At 38.9% G+C, this 18,181-nt stretch overlaps 1 protein-coding gene across 1 annotated transcript in view; it reads left to right on the forward strand.

Annotated features, from left to right (window-relative positions):
- Positions 1-15,081, forward strand: part of LOC148844020 (RNA-binding KH domain-containing protein PEPPER-like) — a 30,456-nt gene extending 15,375 nt beyond the window's left edge. The window contains exons 5-6 of the mRNA XM_088958186.1: positions 2,802-2,996; positions 14,628-15,081. Coding sequence (XP_088814312.1) covers positions 2,802-2,996; positions 14,628-14,807 — 375 coding nt within the window. The 3' untranslated portion in view covers positions 14,808-15,081. The remainder of the gene's footprint in view (positions 1-2,801; positions 2,997-14,627) is intronic.
- The last annotated feature ends 3,100 nt before the right edge of the window (positions 15,082-18,181 follow it).

Here is an 18,181-nt window from a genome sequence, read left to right on the forward strand (position 1 = left end):
TGCTCCGACCCTAGGTGGGACTGGTCTTCCCCACACTTCCAGTTCTATGTCTGTCTGGATCTCTAAACATTTTTTTTCTTTTCCTTCTTTCTTTGAACTACAGAATCCGATATCAGTTTTCTTGATCAATTTACTATAGAAACTGGCATTATGGTAGTTTTTTTAATTGTTCCTTGGTCTTCTTCTTTTGTTGTAAAAGCTATTACTGTCTTTTAAGGTGCATGCATCTTCTGTTAAATGTTAATACTTGAAAATTTTGAAAGTAACATACTGGGAAGAAAGTTTTTGGGTGATTTACAAGTTTAGGTGGTTGAGTTGCTCAAGGAGGTGGTTGGGGGTTGGTAGGGAATGGAGTTTGTTTCCTTTTCTTCTCTCAGGTGACTACTGGTCACCTTCTTTGTCTTTTTTTTTTTGTTTTTTGCTTTTGTCTTAAAAAACCCATCTTATGCCAAACTGTCTATGCCCTTGTAAATTATCAATTAACATGCCTCTCTAGCAAGCCTAATTTTGCTAGCCCAACATGCTTTTATAAATTCATACAGTATGTATGGCCTTTTGTAGTCTAGCTTGAGGAAATAGGTTAAATGCATTGTTTTGAAAAGAAAAATGATAGAATACAATGTTTTGAACCTGTCATTGATGATTGATCCATCTGGTCTAAGCACCACTTGGTCACAAATCTGGTTTGGTCCAATCTCCAATCCGCCTGGTCACAGAAAACCATTGCTTGGACCACTATGGCAATTCACCCATTAAATGATACTGAACAGAACGAAATGGTGAAAGAGGATTCATGTAGCCAATCTGATATAGTTGGGACAAATCTTATATGATGATGGTGAAGGGATGAATCTCTGTCTCTTTGTTACACACACACATAAAAAGATTGTAACAGAGTATTTATTAAAGAGAAACATGCCATGAATGCAATAAGGTATTTATTTTATCTTCAGGTTTAATCGTATATTCTGTTCAGACAAGGAGAGAAACTTAGAAAATGTGCTAGGAGCGATCCACATCCAGGTGGTACACTGGCTGAAATCTCTAGATTTGTTTAGACTTTTCAGTGGATGGTTTGCTAAGAAAATGAAAAGAGATTGTGAGTTCAGTCCCAGCTAAGAAGACCTCAAGTCCTTTATGGATTCCTCCCCCTAGTGGCTTTATCAAGCTGAATTTCGATGGTAGTAGTATTGGAAATCCAGGGCCCTCTGGAATTGGGGGAGTACTAAGGAATGAGCAAGGGATCGTAATAGCTCTGTTTTCAGGCCCAATTGCAGTAGGTGACTCTCTTAGTGCTGAGTTTCTGGCAGCTTTGGAAGGAGTAAAAGAGCTAAAGACCTGAATATCAGTTAGCTGATCATAGCTGGTTAAAGGAAGACAAGAAAGAGAAGTGCATCTGCTTTGCCAATGGGTTAGCTAGATTCTGTTTTCTGGGCTTATTTATAACTGTTTTTTACTTTCTTTTTAGGTGGATTTTGGCATCCATGTTGGGTTAAGATAGTTTAGCTCCCTCTGTAACTAAAACATATTTCTTAATGAAAAGTTCATGTTATTGATAAAATATTCTGTTCAGTAACTGCTTGATTAGAATATTAGGATCATCATGTTTTTGTTTTACATCGTAATCTTCTAAACCAGGAGATCAAAAAGGTTCCATTTCAGAGCTTTCAAGCCTTCCTCTTTCTTCCTACTTGTACGTTCATTTACTGGTTAGTGGTTTTGATCACATTTAAAATAAAGAGGGGTTTAACCCTAAAGTTCTGTAGGTGCATGCCCAATACTTGAAACATTGATTCTCCTTACAAGTCAATCTAGCTGGAGAGAGAATGGAAATTAGTGTGTAGGGGTGCAACTTGGGATGGCTGAATTTACATTATACACTGCTTCGGGGTTGGGCTCCGGCCAGGCCTATTCAAGTTTTGGCATAAAAACCCATCTCGAGCGTGCCCAAGTTTCACCCCTTTTAGTGTGAGGATTATGATGTGATTGGAGTGAAACAGACAAAATGTTAAAAGTAATCAGAAATTGATAAGCAAAATATAAATAAAATGATGCACCTCCATCAAACTTCCACTAAGCCCAGCCAGACTGCCTAGCAAGGCAAATTTGTATAAAGGAGAGAGAAAAGGTTGAGGGGAGCTAATTAATCACAATCAAAATATGATGTAAATAGACAAAAGGGTTCTAATTAATCACAATCAAAATATAATGTAAATAATGATACACTTTCAGCTCACTTAAAATTCTGTAATGAAGATAACATATGCCAATTTCCCATTTTCATTTATATAGGTGTACCAAATACTTCCCTCCCTCATACTTCCGTGATATGTAATGTTGACTTAACAACTTGTTTAAGAAACTTGAATTCCCTTGCGATGATGTCTTTGGGCATGCCAAACTTTGAAATCTAGCTCATGATATAAATCACCTTACCCATTATGAAATATATGAATTTTGAGGAATTGGTAACCAGAGATGTGTTTTTTAACTAGTGAAGATCCCTCATTTAGCACTTTGATTTGATGTTGATACATTAAATCTATTGCCTTACCTGCTCTTGAAAACTGAAAAATGTATATGTAGCTAGTTTTCTTCAGAGATAACTTCTTCCGATAATCAGAACTTGCTAGTTTTTATGTATCGGTTTTATTTCTTTCTTGTCAGTTTGCTTCAACTATATATGAGCTCTAACAGTGGCTATTACCATTTTGGCTGAATCATTGTTCGGAAATATGGAATCCTGCTTTACTAACCCATGTTCTGATTTCGTTGTTTAACTTCTGGTTCTTTTGATTCAGATTACACAGACAATGCAAATACCGTTGTCTTATGCAGAGGACATAATTGGGATTGGAGGAACAAATATTGCGTATATTCGTCGTACCAGTGGAGCCATTCTCACTGTTCAGGAAAGTAGGGGCCATCCTGATGAGATTACTGTGGAAATAAAGGGCACCTCGTCACAGGTTCAGACAGCTCAACAACTTATTCAGGTAACTGGCAACTTATCCCCTTCTTAATATAGGGAGATTAGACGACTGAATACCTCCCTGGATAGTTTTTTTCTTATTTGTGACTAGAAAGGAAATGGAACGGGCTGATTAATTGATGGGAAATAGGCAAGGAGATAGAGCAGTTGCTATCCAATTGTACTAGATAATGGCAGTGTCTTTCTATTTCAGCCCTTGGAATAGTCACCATTTCAGGGTTATGTCTTATGTACTCCAGTAGGAGTAGGAGCTGTAGTTGGTTAGATCTCAGAGGTAGTTGTAATGTTTGCATTTTTTATGCGATTGTTCTTGAATCTTGCAGTTTGTATAAAACTTCAAACATCTGTTGTGTTTGACATGACCTGTAGCAATAGTCGCACTAAAGCTCGTCTCAATCATTTGTAGCAGCCATCAGAACATGTTTAGAACATAAGGCTGTTGCATTGCCATCCTACAACTATCTTCTCCCAACATCAGTGAATGTGTCTGGAACAGGTTTAGAATGTCCCTACTTAATGCTGCTTAGGAAAATGAAAATCAAACTCAAGGTTGAGTCCTGCTAAGAACTCAAAACTTTGTTATGCTCTATTAGCATCTTGTATTGCTCTAATTCCACTGTGCATTGCCACTTGTTCATCTCTAAGTGATTGATCTCTTCATGAAGACTCTGAAGAGAAGTGAAGTAAGATGACATGGTCTTCTCACCCTGGCATAACTTAAACACCCTTCTCTTTAGCCGATAACCCTTGCTGAATTCTTGATTAATGGGTCTTACCAACCTTGTCTTGGGTTGCATCAGGTGTCTATAGTAACCTATAGTTCTTGGTCTCTTGGATACGTACATTTTTTGTTAGACTAGCCAGCCATGGCATTGATTTGAGATTTTGTTGGTATTACTCAGTATAGGAGGCATCCTCAGATGTAGGCTGTTTCTCTTTCCAGTAAGATAGCAAAACATTCCCCTTTCACCAATGTACAACTTTGCAGATTAAGCTCCAAAAAGTTATTCCTATATAGTTTTGCTGTTTTTGGTTTTTTAATATTAGGACCTTGGTTTGCAATTTTGATATCGATGGACATTTCACTATGCAGAGATAGGAAACTTTTGAGGATGTTTTGCTAATTTTTCTAAGATATTTGTAAAATTTAAAAAACAAGGAAGTTTTCTAAAATCACGTAATTAATAAACCTTAAAGAGGAATCATTGGAAGAAGTACAATTGCTCATGTAAAGCTACAAAATCATAGCAAACAACTTTTTATGGATCAAATAGAGAAGATTAAAAGACTTAAATAGGTATCTTTCTCTCTGTCTCTCTTTTAGTCTTGTATATCTATCTTTATTATGTATGTCATTTACTTTCTATTTTAACTTTTGTTTTTTTTGGTTACTATATGTTTTGATTAGGTTGAGAACCCTCTTTTCTATCTGTATGATTTCTTTTTCTTATAGGAACATGGTTAAAAAAATTATGATGATTTTAATGAAATATCAAAAATGTTTCGAATAATATTTAAAAACTTAACCTTAAATATGTAGTCTATTAATGAAACCTGAAATGTTGCTGACATATCAACAATATATTGGATATATTAGGAAAAAAGTATTCTTGGATATTTTTTTTTGATAAATGAGTAAGGATTCTTGGATAATTTGTATCACTTCTTAGCAAAATGGGTAGTATGGGGAAATTTTGCTAAATATCATCAATATTGCGAATCATGATCTGGACTATCATTCACACTTCTAGAATCTGAAATGGACCTTGTAACTACCTTACTTTCTGTTGTCCAAATTCTTCAAACCAAGAAAGAACGTGCAAAAATAAATAGCAATATTCTCTCCTTTTATACTCCAACAATAAGAGAAGGCCAACGGGCAAGTCAACAATTTATGGCACACATCACACACCTCCAGACAAGAATAAATTCCCACACACCATTCTAATACATCAAACAGGTTAGAAAGTTCATCAGGGAATGCTACTAAAATAGAGCGAGAGTTCTCAACACAAAACAGCATAGAAATCCTTCAAACAGAACTGATGGCAACGGGAACAGGGTGGGCTCGGGGAGGTTTTTGTAAATTCTAGACCCTACCTGCCTCTATAAACCTCCCAACCCATACCCGCCCCAAAACCCATAGCGGGTTGAGTTTTGAAAATCTAAACCCTCCCCGCACATGAGAATGCAAAACCTCCCCGATCCTACCCTCCCCACATTCAAGGATAGGGGTGGGTTGGGTTTAGAACCCCCATCTAATTTCCTATTATTTCTTGTTATATATATATATTTTTGTTGGAAAAAGGTAAAGTAATTTATTCAGACTATAAAGAAAGACACAACAAGGCCCAGACCACTAATTCTGCCTGGGCCCAAAACAGATTACAAGTTCATCCATGATTCAGAACAAAACAAAAGAGATACATTCTGGTTTTTAAATTCCTCATTCACCGACACCCAGGAGCATAGCTTGCCCACGGCTCTCTGCACTACTTCATCTAGGCTTTTGAATTGACCACAGAAAATTCTGTTATTTCTTTCAGTCCAAATGGACCAAAGCACAACTTGTGGAATGGTATTCCAAACAAGCTTTCCTTTCTTGCTGAGACCCTCAATTCTCCAACACATCAGCAGCTCCTTCATAGATTTTGGCATAGACCAGCTAATCTCCAAAAGCTTGAGAAAATGCCCCCAAACTGAAGAAGAAACCAGACAATGGATACACAAGTGCTCTGTAGATTGTTGCAAGATTTCCACACAAAACACAGGAGAGATCCAGAATCTGAATACCACGTCTCTCCAGGTTAATCTTAGTCAGACATTTGTCAAGAGCCATTGTCCAGACTAGGAAATTGATCTTGGAGGGACTAGTTGGATTCCGAATCTGCCTGGCAGGGAAGTTCCCCTGTCTTGATCCGCACAACTTAAGAAACAGGGATTTAACTGAGAAGCTACCATCTGCATTCCACTTCCAAGACCATTCATCCTCTAAACTCAAATCAATCCTCTGATTTTGGAGGAGCCCCAACAGCACCACATACTCTTCCACTTCCCAATCAAACAAACTTCTCCTACACAGAGGAGTCCAAATGGTGGAATCACCAGAGATGTTTAAGCTATCAGCAACTGAAGAGTCTTGATTCACAGAAATTTGGAACAGAATGGGAAAAGCATCAGCCAAGGAACCCTCTAAACACCAGGGATCCTTCCAAAATTTGATTCTGTCCCCCTTACCAATCTTAAATCTAATCCTATTTGGATGAGGATCCTTAGATCTCCAATCACCCCATACCACTCCATACTTTGCCAAAATAAGACTTCTCCACCATGCATTCCTCTCAGAAGCAAATCTCCATAACCATTTACTGAGAAGAGCAGAATGAAATTCCTTCAACTTCCTAATTCCCAGCCCACCGACTTCCTTAGGAACATACACTTGCTCCCACTTTACAATGTGAATCTTCTTTTCATCCTCCCAACCTCTCCAAAAGAAATTCCTTTGGAGTTGTTCCAGCCTATTTGCAATTTTGTTTGGGATGGGGAAAAGATATAGGAAATAAGTGGGGAGGTTGGAGAGGGTGCTCTTAATCAATGTAACCCTACCTCCAAAAGATAGATATTTTGCCTTCCAAGAGGTCAGCTTCTTCTTCATTCTCTCAACAATTGAGCACCAGATTGAGGAGGAAGAGTATTTGGCCCCGAGAGGCAGGCCCAAGTACTTTATTGGGAGGAAATCAATTTGACAACCCATCCCTTTTGCACATTCTTCTAAATTTGCAAATTGGAGGAAATCAATCGAGTCATAGCAGCATCTACAAAACATAGGGTATCATATGCAAATTGGAGGATATTGACTTTCTCCTTTCCATGGGAGATTGCAAACCCATTCCATAAACCAGATTCTGCAGCCTTCTTGCTAAAAAGTGCGAGGATTTCCATAACACAAATGAACAAAGAGGACAGAGGATCTCTCTGCCTTAGACCCCTAGAGCTAGCAAAAAGCCCCGTGGATTGCCCATTAATTAGAATTGAAAATTTTGGGGTATTAATACATACTTTGATCCAGTTTCTCCACTTTTGTCTAGGTGTCCCATCACTAATCAGGGGCATTCTAGTCCATTCATGTAACATTATTTTATAATCATCTTTATAAGAGTGTAGGGCCGGCTGAAGAGAAGAGCAACCTTTCTCTAATCTTCTTCTCTTCTTCTTCTTCTTCTTCTTCTTCTTCTTCTTCGGTTGCTGGTATGACTCGTCTGTCTGGTTACAACCGCCACCTTTTCTGCTCTTCTCTATTCCTTTTTTTTCCTCTCTCTCTCTCTCTCTCTCCTATCTTGGCTGTTGTGAAGAAACCCTAGGGCTGACCGTAGAACACAACAAGGTCTGTATCTAGGGTTTGCCTTGGTTTTAGGGCCCAAGGGGAGTTTGTTCTAGAGATCGATGCCCTACTAGACACCTTGCAGCAGTTGGTAGCCATTCGACTGCTAAGAGAGATCTGTTTGGAACAGATCTAGGTGGAAGGACTGACTTTGACAGTCCTGGTACAGATCGTACGGGTGATCACATCTACTACAGCAGAAGTCAAAGCCCAGTCTAGTTCAGAAGAGTTCAGCACCGTACAGAGGTGGATTGTTCTTAGTTTCAGACCTGTTACAAGGGGTTCTCAGACCTGCAACAGCTTCGGTAAGTCTGAACTAGTGTTCTTTGTACTGAGTTTTCCAATTGTGATCACTGTAAGAGGAAGGAGATGTCTTCAATATCGGGAGAAGTGTCTTCTAGGGATAATAGAATTGGTGGGAGGTCTCCTAATCTAGAAAATCCAAATCTGCATAGCTTGCAGATCACCAGTGTATTGTTGGATGAATATAATTTCAGAGAATGGTTTGTTTCAGCCACGCTCTTTATTACTTCCCGGGAACCTACGGGTTATCTAGATGGACAGAAGAAGGAACCTGTAGTGGGTAGTGCAGAGTATGCAGTATGGCGCAAGGAAAATGCTACTGTTATGTCCTGGCTGCTTGCTTCGATGACTTCAAGAGTGGCCAGGACTGTTCAACACTTTCCTATTGCTGCTAAGATTTGGGAGAAAGTCTCTAAAACTTATGGACAGAGAAAGAACAATGCTAGATTTTATAGGCTGAACCAAGACATTGCTGCATTGAGACAAGGAGATATGACAGTTGCAACGTATTTTGCAACTTTAGAAGGACTATGGGAAGAACTTGATCATCATCTTATTCTTGATTGGGAGAATGCAAAAGACAAGGAGAGGCATGATAAACAAATTGAAGAGGGTAGAGCCTTTAAGTTCTTGGCTGGTTTAGACCCAATGTATGAGAGCATAAGGTCTCAAATTTTAGGAAGGGATGAAATGCCAGATTTACATCATGTCTATTTTCTAGTAAGGAATGAAGAGGTTAGGAGGAAAGAGATGCAAGTTGACACTCAAATACAGCTAGCCGAACAACCTGTTGAACATTCAACCCTGATTTCTTCAAACCAAAAGGGGAGCAAGCATTCAGACAAGAGGCATCTTAAGTGCTCTCATTGTGGTGGTGAAAGGCATGTAAAAGAGACTTGTTGGTTTTTTTATCCTCATCTGAAACCAACTGCGTTAAGTAAAGACAAGAAGCCCCAGAAGAATCCAACAACAAGTGGGAATCGTGTTACTAGTCACAGTGGTGATAGCTCGAAGAACACATCTACAGTTGCATCTTCTCCCATGGGACAAACTTCTAATTCCTCCACATCCGGATCCTTGGGTTTCATTGCTGATGAGGTAGAGGTCCTTAGTCGGGCCTTAACCCGTCTAAGGACTAATCTCCTTGCTTCCACCTCTCTTTCCAGATCAGGTATTGTCTTTGCTTATAGCACAACTAGTTCTACAGACTCTACTTCTTGGATTATTGATTCTGGTGCAATTGACCACATGACACACATGTCCTCTTTATTTTCTTCTTACCAATTGATGTCTGGCCAAGATAAGATGAGAGTTGATGACGGTTCTTTCTCCACCATCTCTGGGAAGGGGGGGGTTGACCTAAGCAAGAACCTCTCTTAAATCTGTCCTACATGTTCCCAATCTTTCTTCCAATTTCTTATCTGTTTTGAAGCTTACCAAGAATTTAAACTGTAGCGTAACTTTCTTTCCTACTCATTGTGTCTTTCAGGACAGATTGATAAAGAGAACGGTTGGGAGGGGTCATGAGTGTGGAGGTTTCTACTATTTTGATTCAGACATAAGTTCGGCCTTACAATCATCTGCTACCAGTAGTCAGAATAATGAGGAGTCAATAACTAGGTTACATTTGTGGCATGCTAGGCTAGGTAATTTACCTTTTTCATCATTGCAAGGGCTGTTTCCTGAATTATTCAAGGGTACTTCGAGTCAAAGTTTAGTTTGTGAAGTGTGTCAGTTGTCAAAACAATGTAGAACTCTTTATCCAATTTCTAGTAATGAAATTCAAGCTCCTTTTGATTTGGTCCATTCTGATGTTTGGGGCCCTTCACCCCTTGTTTCTGTGGATGGTTTTCGTTACTTTATCAGTTTTATTGATCACTACTCACGATGCACATGGATCTACTTGTTAAAAGGATGTGATGAAGTGCCACGGATAACCATGGCCTTTTGTAAAATGATTGAAACTCAATTTGACAAGAAGATTAAGCAATTCCGTTCAGACAATGCTGCGGAATATTTTGAAAGATCCTTGAACCTGTTCATGGAGGATGTTGGCATGATACATCAGTCATCTTGTGCTAGTACCCCTCAACAGAATGGGGTTGCTGAGTGCAAAAATAGACACTTATTGGAGACCGCTCGAGCTTTATTATTTCAGCACAAGGTTCCCAAGCACTACTGGTCTCAAGCAGTCCTTACCGCATCATATCTGATAAATCGGATGCCATCCAAGGTGTTGGGTATGAAAACTCCTTTCTCTGTCCTTTGCACTAATCTTCCATATTTTCCTCTTCCACCTAGAGTCTTTGGTTGTGTGTTTTATACATGGAAGTGATCCAAAGAAGACCAAGTTGGATTCTAGGGCTACGAAAGGAATCTTTCTAGGGTACTCTCCTACACAAAAATGTTACAAGTGTTATGATCCTGTCACCAAGAAGAAATACGTCACAAAAGATGTGATATTTTTTGAGTCTCACTCCTATTTTCATTCTTCCCAGAATTCTCTTAAGAGGGAGACTAGTGGGATAGAAGAGGATTCTTCTTCCCCCTCATTTTTTGTGCCTCTTTCTGCCTCGGGCCTTCCATCTTCTCCTCCAGATCCTCCTAGTTGTAGCATCCCAGGTGAACCTAGTGAGGCTCCCATTGCACTTGTTACCACTCTTGATGCTGCAGATGTAACTGAGGACATCGATAAGCAACAGAAAGATATAAGAATCACCTACAACAGAAGGAAAAAAGACTCTCTAACTCATGGCAGCAATCAATCGGGCTCGGATCAATCTGCCTTAGCAACTCCAGGTAATTCTATCACTCATACTTCTGATTTGGATCTCCCCATTGCTCTTTGTAAGTCTACCCGTTCTTGTACTATCCGACACCCCATTGCTGAATTTGTTTCTTACTCACGTTTATCTTCCTCGTTATTATTCCTTTGTGTCTGCTCTCTCCTCTGTGCATGTTCCTTCTAAGTACTCAGAGGCAGTGTTTGATCCAAGATGGAAAGAGGCTATGAATGAAGAAATGAAAGCCTTAATGAAAGCAAGGACTTGGGAATTAGTGGATCTACCAGAAGGGAAGCACACTGTGGGATGCAAGTGGGTGTTCACTATAAAGCATAGGGAGGACGGGTCCATTGAAAGATATAAGGCCCGACTTGTGGCAAAGGGGTTTACTCAAAAGGAACTGATGGACTGCAAAGAGACCTTTGCGCCCGTCACAAAGCTCAACACAATTCGAGTCTTATTGTCATTAGCTGCGAATTTCTCGTTGGAGCTACATCAGTTGGATGTGAAGAATGCTTTTCTAAATGGTGATCTATGTGAAGAGGTATTCATGGATCCTCCACCAGGTTATGGTTTTGATGGGAAAATATGTAAACTGAGGAAAACATTATATGGCCTTAAGTAGATCATACTTTGTTCATAAGGAAACAAAATAGCCGACTTACGATACTAATCGTCTATGTGGATGATATGGTGATTATAGGGGATGATCTAGAAGAGATAAAAAGATTAAAGGAGTTCTTGGCTTCTAAGTTTGAGACCAAAGACTTGGGCCATCTGAGATACTTCCTTGGAATTGAAGTTGCTAGGTCACAAGAGGGCATCTATATATGTCAGCGGAAGTATGTCCTTGACCTTCTAGGGGAGACAGGTATGATGGGGTGTAGACCAGCAGGTACTCCAATGGAACAGAACCATGGTCTAAAGGAATTAGTTGGAGAGGACTACCTTGATAAAGAAAGATACTAAAAACTGGTAGGGAAGTTGATATATCTGTCTCTCACTCGACCAGATATTGCTTATGCTGTACATGTTGTCAGCCAGTTGATGCACTCTCCAAAGATTCCTCATATGAGAGTAGTGGAAAGAATTCTTAGGTATTTGAAGACTTGCCCAGGAAAATGAATTCTGTTCAAAAAACACAATAAAATTGAAATTGAAGCGTATACTGATGCAGATTGGGTTGGCTCTGTTGGGGACAAAAAGTCTACTTCTGGGTATTGCACGTTTGTTGGAGGAAATCTGGTTACATGGCGAAGTAAAAAGCAGAATGTGGTTGCTAGATCAAGTGCAGGGGTTGAATATCGAGCTATGGCTCATGGTGTTGCTGAACTGCTGTGGCTTAGGATCCTTCTTGGTGAGCTCGGGATAAAGGTCGAGTGTCTCTCAGGCTGTACTGTGACAACAAGGCTGCCATCAACATTGCAAATAACCCAGTGTAACATGATAGGACGAAGCACATTGAGATTGACCGACACTTTGTTAGAGAAAGAATTGTCTCAGGAGAACTCTGCATTCCTTATACTCCTTCCAAGATGCCGATTGCAGATGTGTTAACTAAAGGACTAGCTTCAACGAAGTTCTTAGACTTACTTGGCAAGCTAAACATGATTGACATCCATGCTTAGCTTGAGGGGGAGTGTTGGTTCGGCTGTTTTTAGTGTTTATGTTAGTCATATTTAAGTCTTAAGTTCTTAGTTATTGGGCCTAAACTTGTTTAATGTTTTGTTTGTTTTATTTGTTTAGGTGTCCCATCACTAATCAAGGGCATTCTAGTCCATTCATGTAACATTATTTTATAATCATCTATATAAGAGTGTAGGGCTGGCTGAAGAGAAGAACAGCCTTTCTCAAATCTTTTTCTTCTTCTTCTTCTTCGGCTGCTGTATTCCAGCAAACAATCCTTAATGTTCACAGCCCCCTCAATTTTTGGAATGAGGGTTATAAATGTGGCATTCAAGCCTCTTTTCAGAGAGGCATTTGCATGAAACACCTGGAACACTTTCATCAATTCCTCTTTCACAAAATTCCAGCATTTCAGATAGAAAAGGTTTGTGAGACCATCCGGCCCAGTGGATTTATCTCCTAATTTCTTAATTGCTGCACTAATTTCCTCTTCTGTAAAAGGTCATTCAAGCCATAATTTTTGATTTTCATCCAGCTGTTTGAAAGGAAGATTAGAAGGAAAGGGTCTATGCATCCAGTTTTCCATGTAGAGCTTTTTATAAAAGGAAGTTGCTACTGATTTAATCTCTGAATCTGAGTCCCCGTTCCTATCTTCCCACGTCAACTTATTAATAGATGAAACTCTAGCTCGGGCATTTGTCATTTTGTGAAAGAAATGTGTGTTTTTATCACCCTCCTTTAACCAAGTGGTTTAGCTCTTTGTCTCCACTTTATTTCCTCTTTCACAAGCAATTTGTCAAAGCTGTTTTTTGCTTGAGATCTTTTCAGCCTCAACTCTTCAGAAATTGGACCCATCTCTTCAGCTCTATCAAAACTCCAAATTTAACTTTTTCTCCAAACTCCAAAATTTTCTCCAATCCCCAAATTGAAAATTTTGTTGTTTGTTTATGTTATTTTACCTTCTTATTGTTTATGTATAACAATATTGGAGGGTCTTTTGACATTTGGAATTTAACATGTAAATAATTCAATGGGACGTTGATAAAAAAATGATCCAGTGGGGACCCCTAGCTGGTGGATGGTTTGGATTGGCCACAGGATCATTCCATGTAGAAAAATAATTTTAAGTTCATGTGGAGAAGCTCCCTAATGGCCCACTAGGGGAACTTTTTTGATATATGTTTGTATGCCACCATTTTATCCACCATGGTTTCCGAGGCTCCAAGTCTAGGCGATGGCGGGGGGGCTTGTGGAAGTGTTGCCAGGCGATGGATTTTTTTTTCTATTTTTTGAATAAATACCATGAATTTGATTGGACAAAATTATGTTTTCCTCCTTGCTTGTCAGTTCAAGTTTTGAAGTCTTCAAGGGTTCACGACAACATGCATTTTTATTGAACCCCCTAACAAGTAAGAACATAATAAAAAGAAACTGGTAGGTTTTTTCATCAGAGACTAGTATTTTAACTCACAAACTGAATAATGTGTTTTATTATCATAATTTCAAAAATGAAAAATATAAAAGTATATAATAGCACCATATACAAAGTACTTTGGCAATAAAGTGAGGTGGTCTTCCATGGGCACCTTGTTGCCTGGGTGTTATCTTGACAACATTGTTATCCACATAAATGTTCCACTTTTTTCTCTATAGCCTCGTTCACTTTCTGGTAAAAAAAAAGGCGGTAAGTGGGTGGGCCACATGGAATTGCAATAACCCTACATTCGGTTGCCGCTACAATGGGGTCCATGGTAAACTTCCCCCCCCCAGAGAGTACTGGTTACTTGGAGGCTTATCCACCCACCAAAAACTCGAATCTCATGGATTTTCACACCTTACCTTGCTAACATTTCACATGGCTGAACACCGTATTTGTGAGTACCTGGGCAGTGTTTCCCCAGGAATCACTTGCTAGGGGAAATGCATTACCCGGGTAACTCAATACGGACTAGGCCTATATGATGACACACGAAGTGGGAATAGTTGCATCTTAGTAATGTTGTGCCATTGCCTGTTTCTTTAATCTGAAATTCTTTCAATTTATTATGTAAAATTGGTTGCCCAGTTCAGCTATTTGTCTGGTTTACATGATTGTTATAACCTGGCTTAGAAAGTAGGAAAATGGACTGTTTAAACTTGTATCGAACTGTAGGGGCAAGCAAGTAGGAACTAAATTATGGCCCTATTTGGTGCACAGAATTGCTTAGAACAGGAAAGAGAAGATAAATGGTGGGTTTTCTGAACATGCAGTTTTCATTCCGTCAGCCTGATGAGGGTCTAAAGGGAATTTATGAACTATTTCTATTTATTTGTAATTTTCAATTGAAGCTGGTAATATTTGCTGTTAATTTGCTCTGTGAACATTGAATTTGATGTAGTTGGTTTATCTTCCCTATATCCATGTTGAGGCTGTTGACATGGTTGATTTATAGCTATTAATTGAATCTGAAAGTAGCATTGTGATCTGGATTAATAGTTGATCATCTTTTCTATTGATGAAAATGCATGAAGTTAGGTACTTAACTGTATATTTTGCTTGCAGGAATTTATCAGTAGTCATAAGGAACCAGTCACAGGCAGCTATGCCAAGATTGACAGTGGATTGAGATCTTATTCTCAGTTGGGTAATGCTTCTTCATATCCTTCATCTTCTTTGTCATCACAATCACTAGGTGGATACGGTTCTTCTGGTGTTGGGGGTTATAGCAGTTTTAGGCTCTAAATTATAACCTGCTTGTTATGTGGGATTTCTTATGTTCAGACTATCATTCATCCCTCTTTAACTTCCTATTTAGAACAGTTCTGTTGTGATGTAACTTTGTAGAGTCTAGAGATGGGACCTTTACTTACACTATCTTGGTCAGTGATGACGAGGTTAGTCTGATCAGATGGCCAACACTGGTTACTTTGTTGTGGACTCTGGAAAAGAAGAGAGAGAATGTTCCATTGTGGTGGTGGTTTTATTTTTATTAGTTTTAAATATTTGTTGTTAGTAAGTGCATTTATGTTATGCTCCATGCCTGTTTCTGCAATGGTCTCTGTCAATGTTTATGGGTAAAAAACGTTTTGATGCTTGGCCTGCCCACCTTCGTGCTCATTACATGCACATGACCTGACCTAGCACAAACCTGATCTTTCATCTTACTCAGCCTGTTCTTCCATGGAGCAGAATGCCATTGCCATGGATATATTCTTCCTTTTGTTACTTTTAGGGAATCTCAACATTTGAAATTGGATGCTGATAAATGATCGTATTTAATCAATTTGGATTAGCAACTGAATTGCCGTGGGGTGCTGGGTTAGCTACTTGAATCTCTAATTATTCTTCCAAGTTTAGACAGCTTGGAAAGCCATCATCCATCCCTTCATTGGCTCCAAGTAGATCTGTTCATGGGCCGGGCCGGACTTTTACTCATTAATGAAAATATGCTAGGCCCAAGCCCGAGCCCAGCCTGACCAATGTGGGCCCGAGCTTGGCCCTGATAAAAAGCCTGAAGCCCGAGCCCGACCTAATAAAAAGAATTACAAATTTCCCTATTCAATTAGAATTAAAAATTCAGATGGTTTTTTTCCTTTTCTTTTACGTTTTAAAACACAGTTTTACATTCTTAAATCAAAAAATTTATTCAAATGGACATAATCACATAACCCATTTTAAGTCTATTTTAGGTCGGGTGGGTTATTTTGACAAAACCCAAGTCCGACTCGAATTTATTGCGGGTCGGGCTTTTTGGCCCAAGTTTAAGCCCGTGGTCCTATAAACATGTTCAAACCCTTTTGGGGGCCGGGCCGGCCCGTCGGGTCACCCGGCCCATGAACAGGTCTAGCTCCAAGTGACGGTTGTAAAATTGTTTGATTGACTTGTTGAAATTTGAAACCGTGCCAATAACTTCCAATGAAATGGTGTGCACAAGTACTCAATGACTCGATGTCCACTTTTTTATTGTTGAGGGGTCTCGGTATATATCGTAACCACTGGGATGTGTTGGAAATATGCTTGAAATTTGAGAGCACTAGGGTGGTGTTTGCTACAGTGGTGTTGCATTGTCACTGCATTTTGGGTTGATCTATACAAATTTGGAGAAATGTGCATGCGAGCAAGAAGTGTCAAATGTAGCTTTTTAAGTAAAAATAGCAATGTGTATAATGCTTTTAAAACATTTCAAGTGGAGAAATCTCTCACAAAATGTATTTGATCAATCCAAAATGAAATGTCATAATTGTCATTGTATCAAACACCTAGGAAAGTTTGCAAGGTTCACTAATGCATCGATAACATCATTCCAAAGGCTAATGATTATAGATAAGGTATAATATTAAAACATATGGGAAACATTTAAAGAATTTATGTGAAGTATTGAACATCAATCGATAGTCAAATGTTAGAAGAACTAAGAAGTGAATAGTTTTTTGGCGTCTTGCGTGACTAAAAGGGCTGATTTTGGTATTTTTATTTTTTAATTTTTATTCTGGTATTTCAAAGGTAAACATGCTATGAGGTTCTAATGTTTAAACATAAAGAGCTCCCCTAAGGCCCTGCATACAGCGCCTTGGTGGGTTTAAATATCGGTAATGATATGATACGTTGTGATATCATACTTAGAGATGGGATTTAAATCGCTGATACGTTACATATGATAGATGTGTTATATATTTGGCATGGTTTTCAAAACCCGACCGGAAAAACCGGGAATCAGTTAGGTGATTGGTTCCGTTTTTCTCCAAAATCAGAATTTTGCCAAAAAAAACATTGATTTAGTCGGTAAATTGCTGACCTAGGCGGTCGAGCCGTTCAACGGTTTTGATCATTTTTTATTTTTTATTTTTTTATTTTTTGTCAGAATGGGCTGTCCATTCGGTTCGAATGGTCGGACCGTTTGACCCAAGAACCAGACCCCTGACTGGTTGGTTAGCCGGTTCGCCTTCGCCTCTATTGCCAATGAGTCTGAATCTCCGAACAAAAAAATGTTTTAACATGATCTGTCCTGTCCTTGAGCAAATAGGTAGGTTCTACCTGGAACCGAATGGAACTAACCTCAATCTGGCCTTGAATCTGTCTTGTCCAATCTACTACAAGGTAGGGTTTGGTTCCAAATTCTTGGAATCGACCCCCACCTAGGTTGGTTATAAGGTCTAGGAGTTTATCCTAATCGAACCGACCTGATGAACCAGCCATGATTGGCTTTGGAAGTGAACTTGCTTTGAAATAAACTGCAAATCATTTTTGAGTATGTGAAGATTTGAACCCAAGCACTAATAATTACAAAACCCATGGTCTTATTTGATCATTGAGTTGAGTAAGTAATTTGATCATTTGTTTTCATTTTAATATTTGAATGTGTATAATAAATAATGTAAAAAGTAATATTTATAAAATTTAAATTATATTGACAAATTTTGAACTATATGTTAATATATCATGATGGTCTATATATTAAATTATTCAATTTAATCAATAAAGATAATATAAATTTTAAAATATATATTATCATTATTGAGAAACAAATTAAAAAAAAAAACGTTTCATGGATAGACCCTGAAACTGTCAAAGCCAAATCAACCTTGAATCGATATTCATAGAATAGGTTCCGATTCCAAAAACTTGAAACAAACCCCTACAGGGTGAGTTCCAAGTTCTACTATGAATCAAATTAAACTGACTTATGCTCATCCCTACCACACATCTCATGCATGATGGGTCTGTCTTATGGTGATGTGCCACCACAGGTAATGTTGGAAATGTGTTGGGACAGTTTTTCCTTTTTTTTTAATGGGTTTGGGATTTTTGTTTGGAGATACCAACTCATTGCCCACATATTTTTACAACGTCAAGGCCATAACATTATATTAGCACGACGCTCTAACCAACTGATCTAAGTTTCAGCAGTGGTTCTCGTTGTTGAAGAAGGAGCGAGCTACGCTGATAGGAGGAATCCAGTTGGCTTCCATACCTGCATGGATTAAGTACATCTTGATTTGCTTGGGGTTAGAAACCTCGTGGCTCTTTTGTTTCTTCTCCTTCGTTACCGTCCTCGGCTGCGGTGGGACAGTTGTAACGGGGATATTTCATTGACGATACGTTTCATTACTAGCGTA

Source organism: Nelumbo lutea, chromosome 8 (genome assembly GCF_056320005.1).
Source record: "Nelumbo lutea isolate HS-2025 chromosome 8, American lotus-T2T, whole genome shotgun sequence".
NCBI lineage: Eukaryota > Viridiplantae > Streptophyta > Magnoliopsida > Proteales > Nelumbonaceae > Nelumbo > Nelumbo lutea.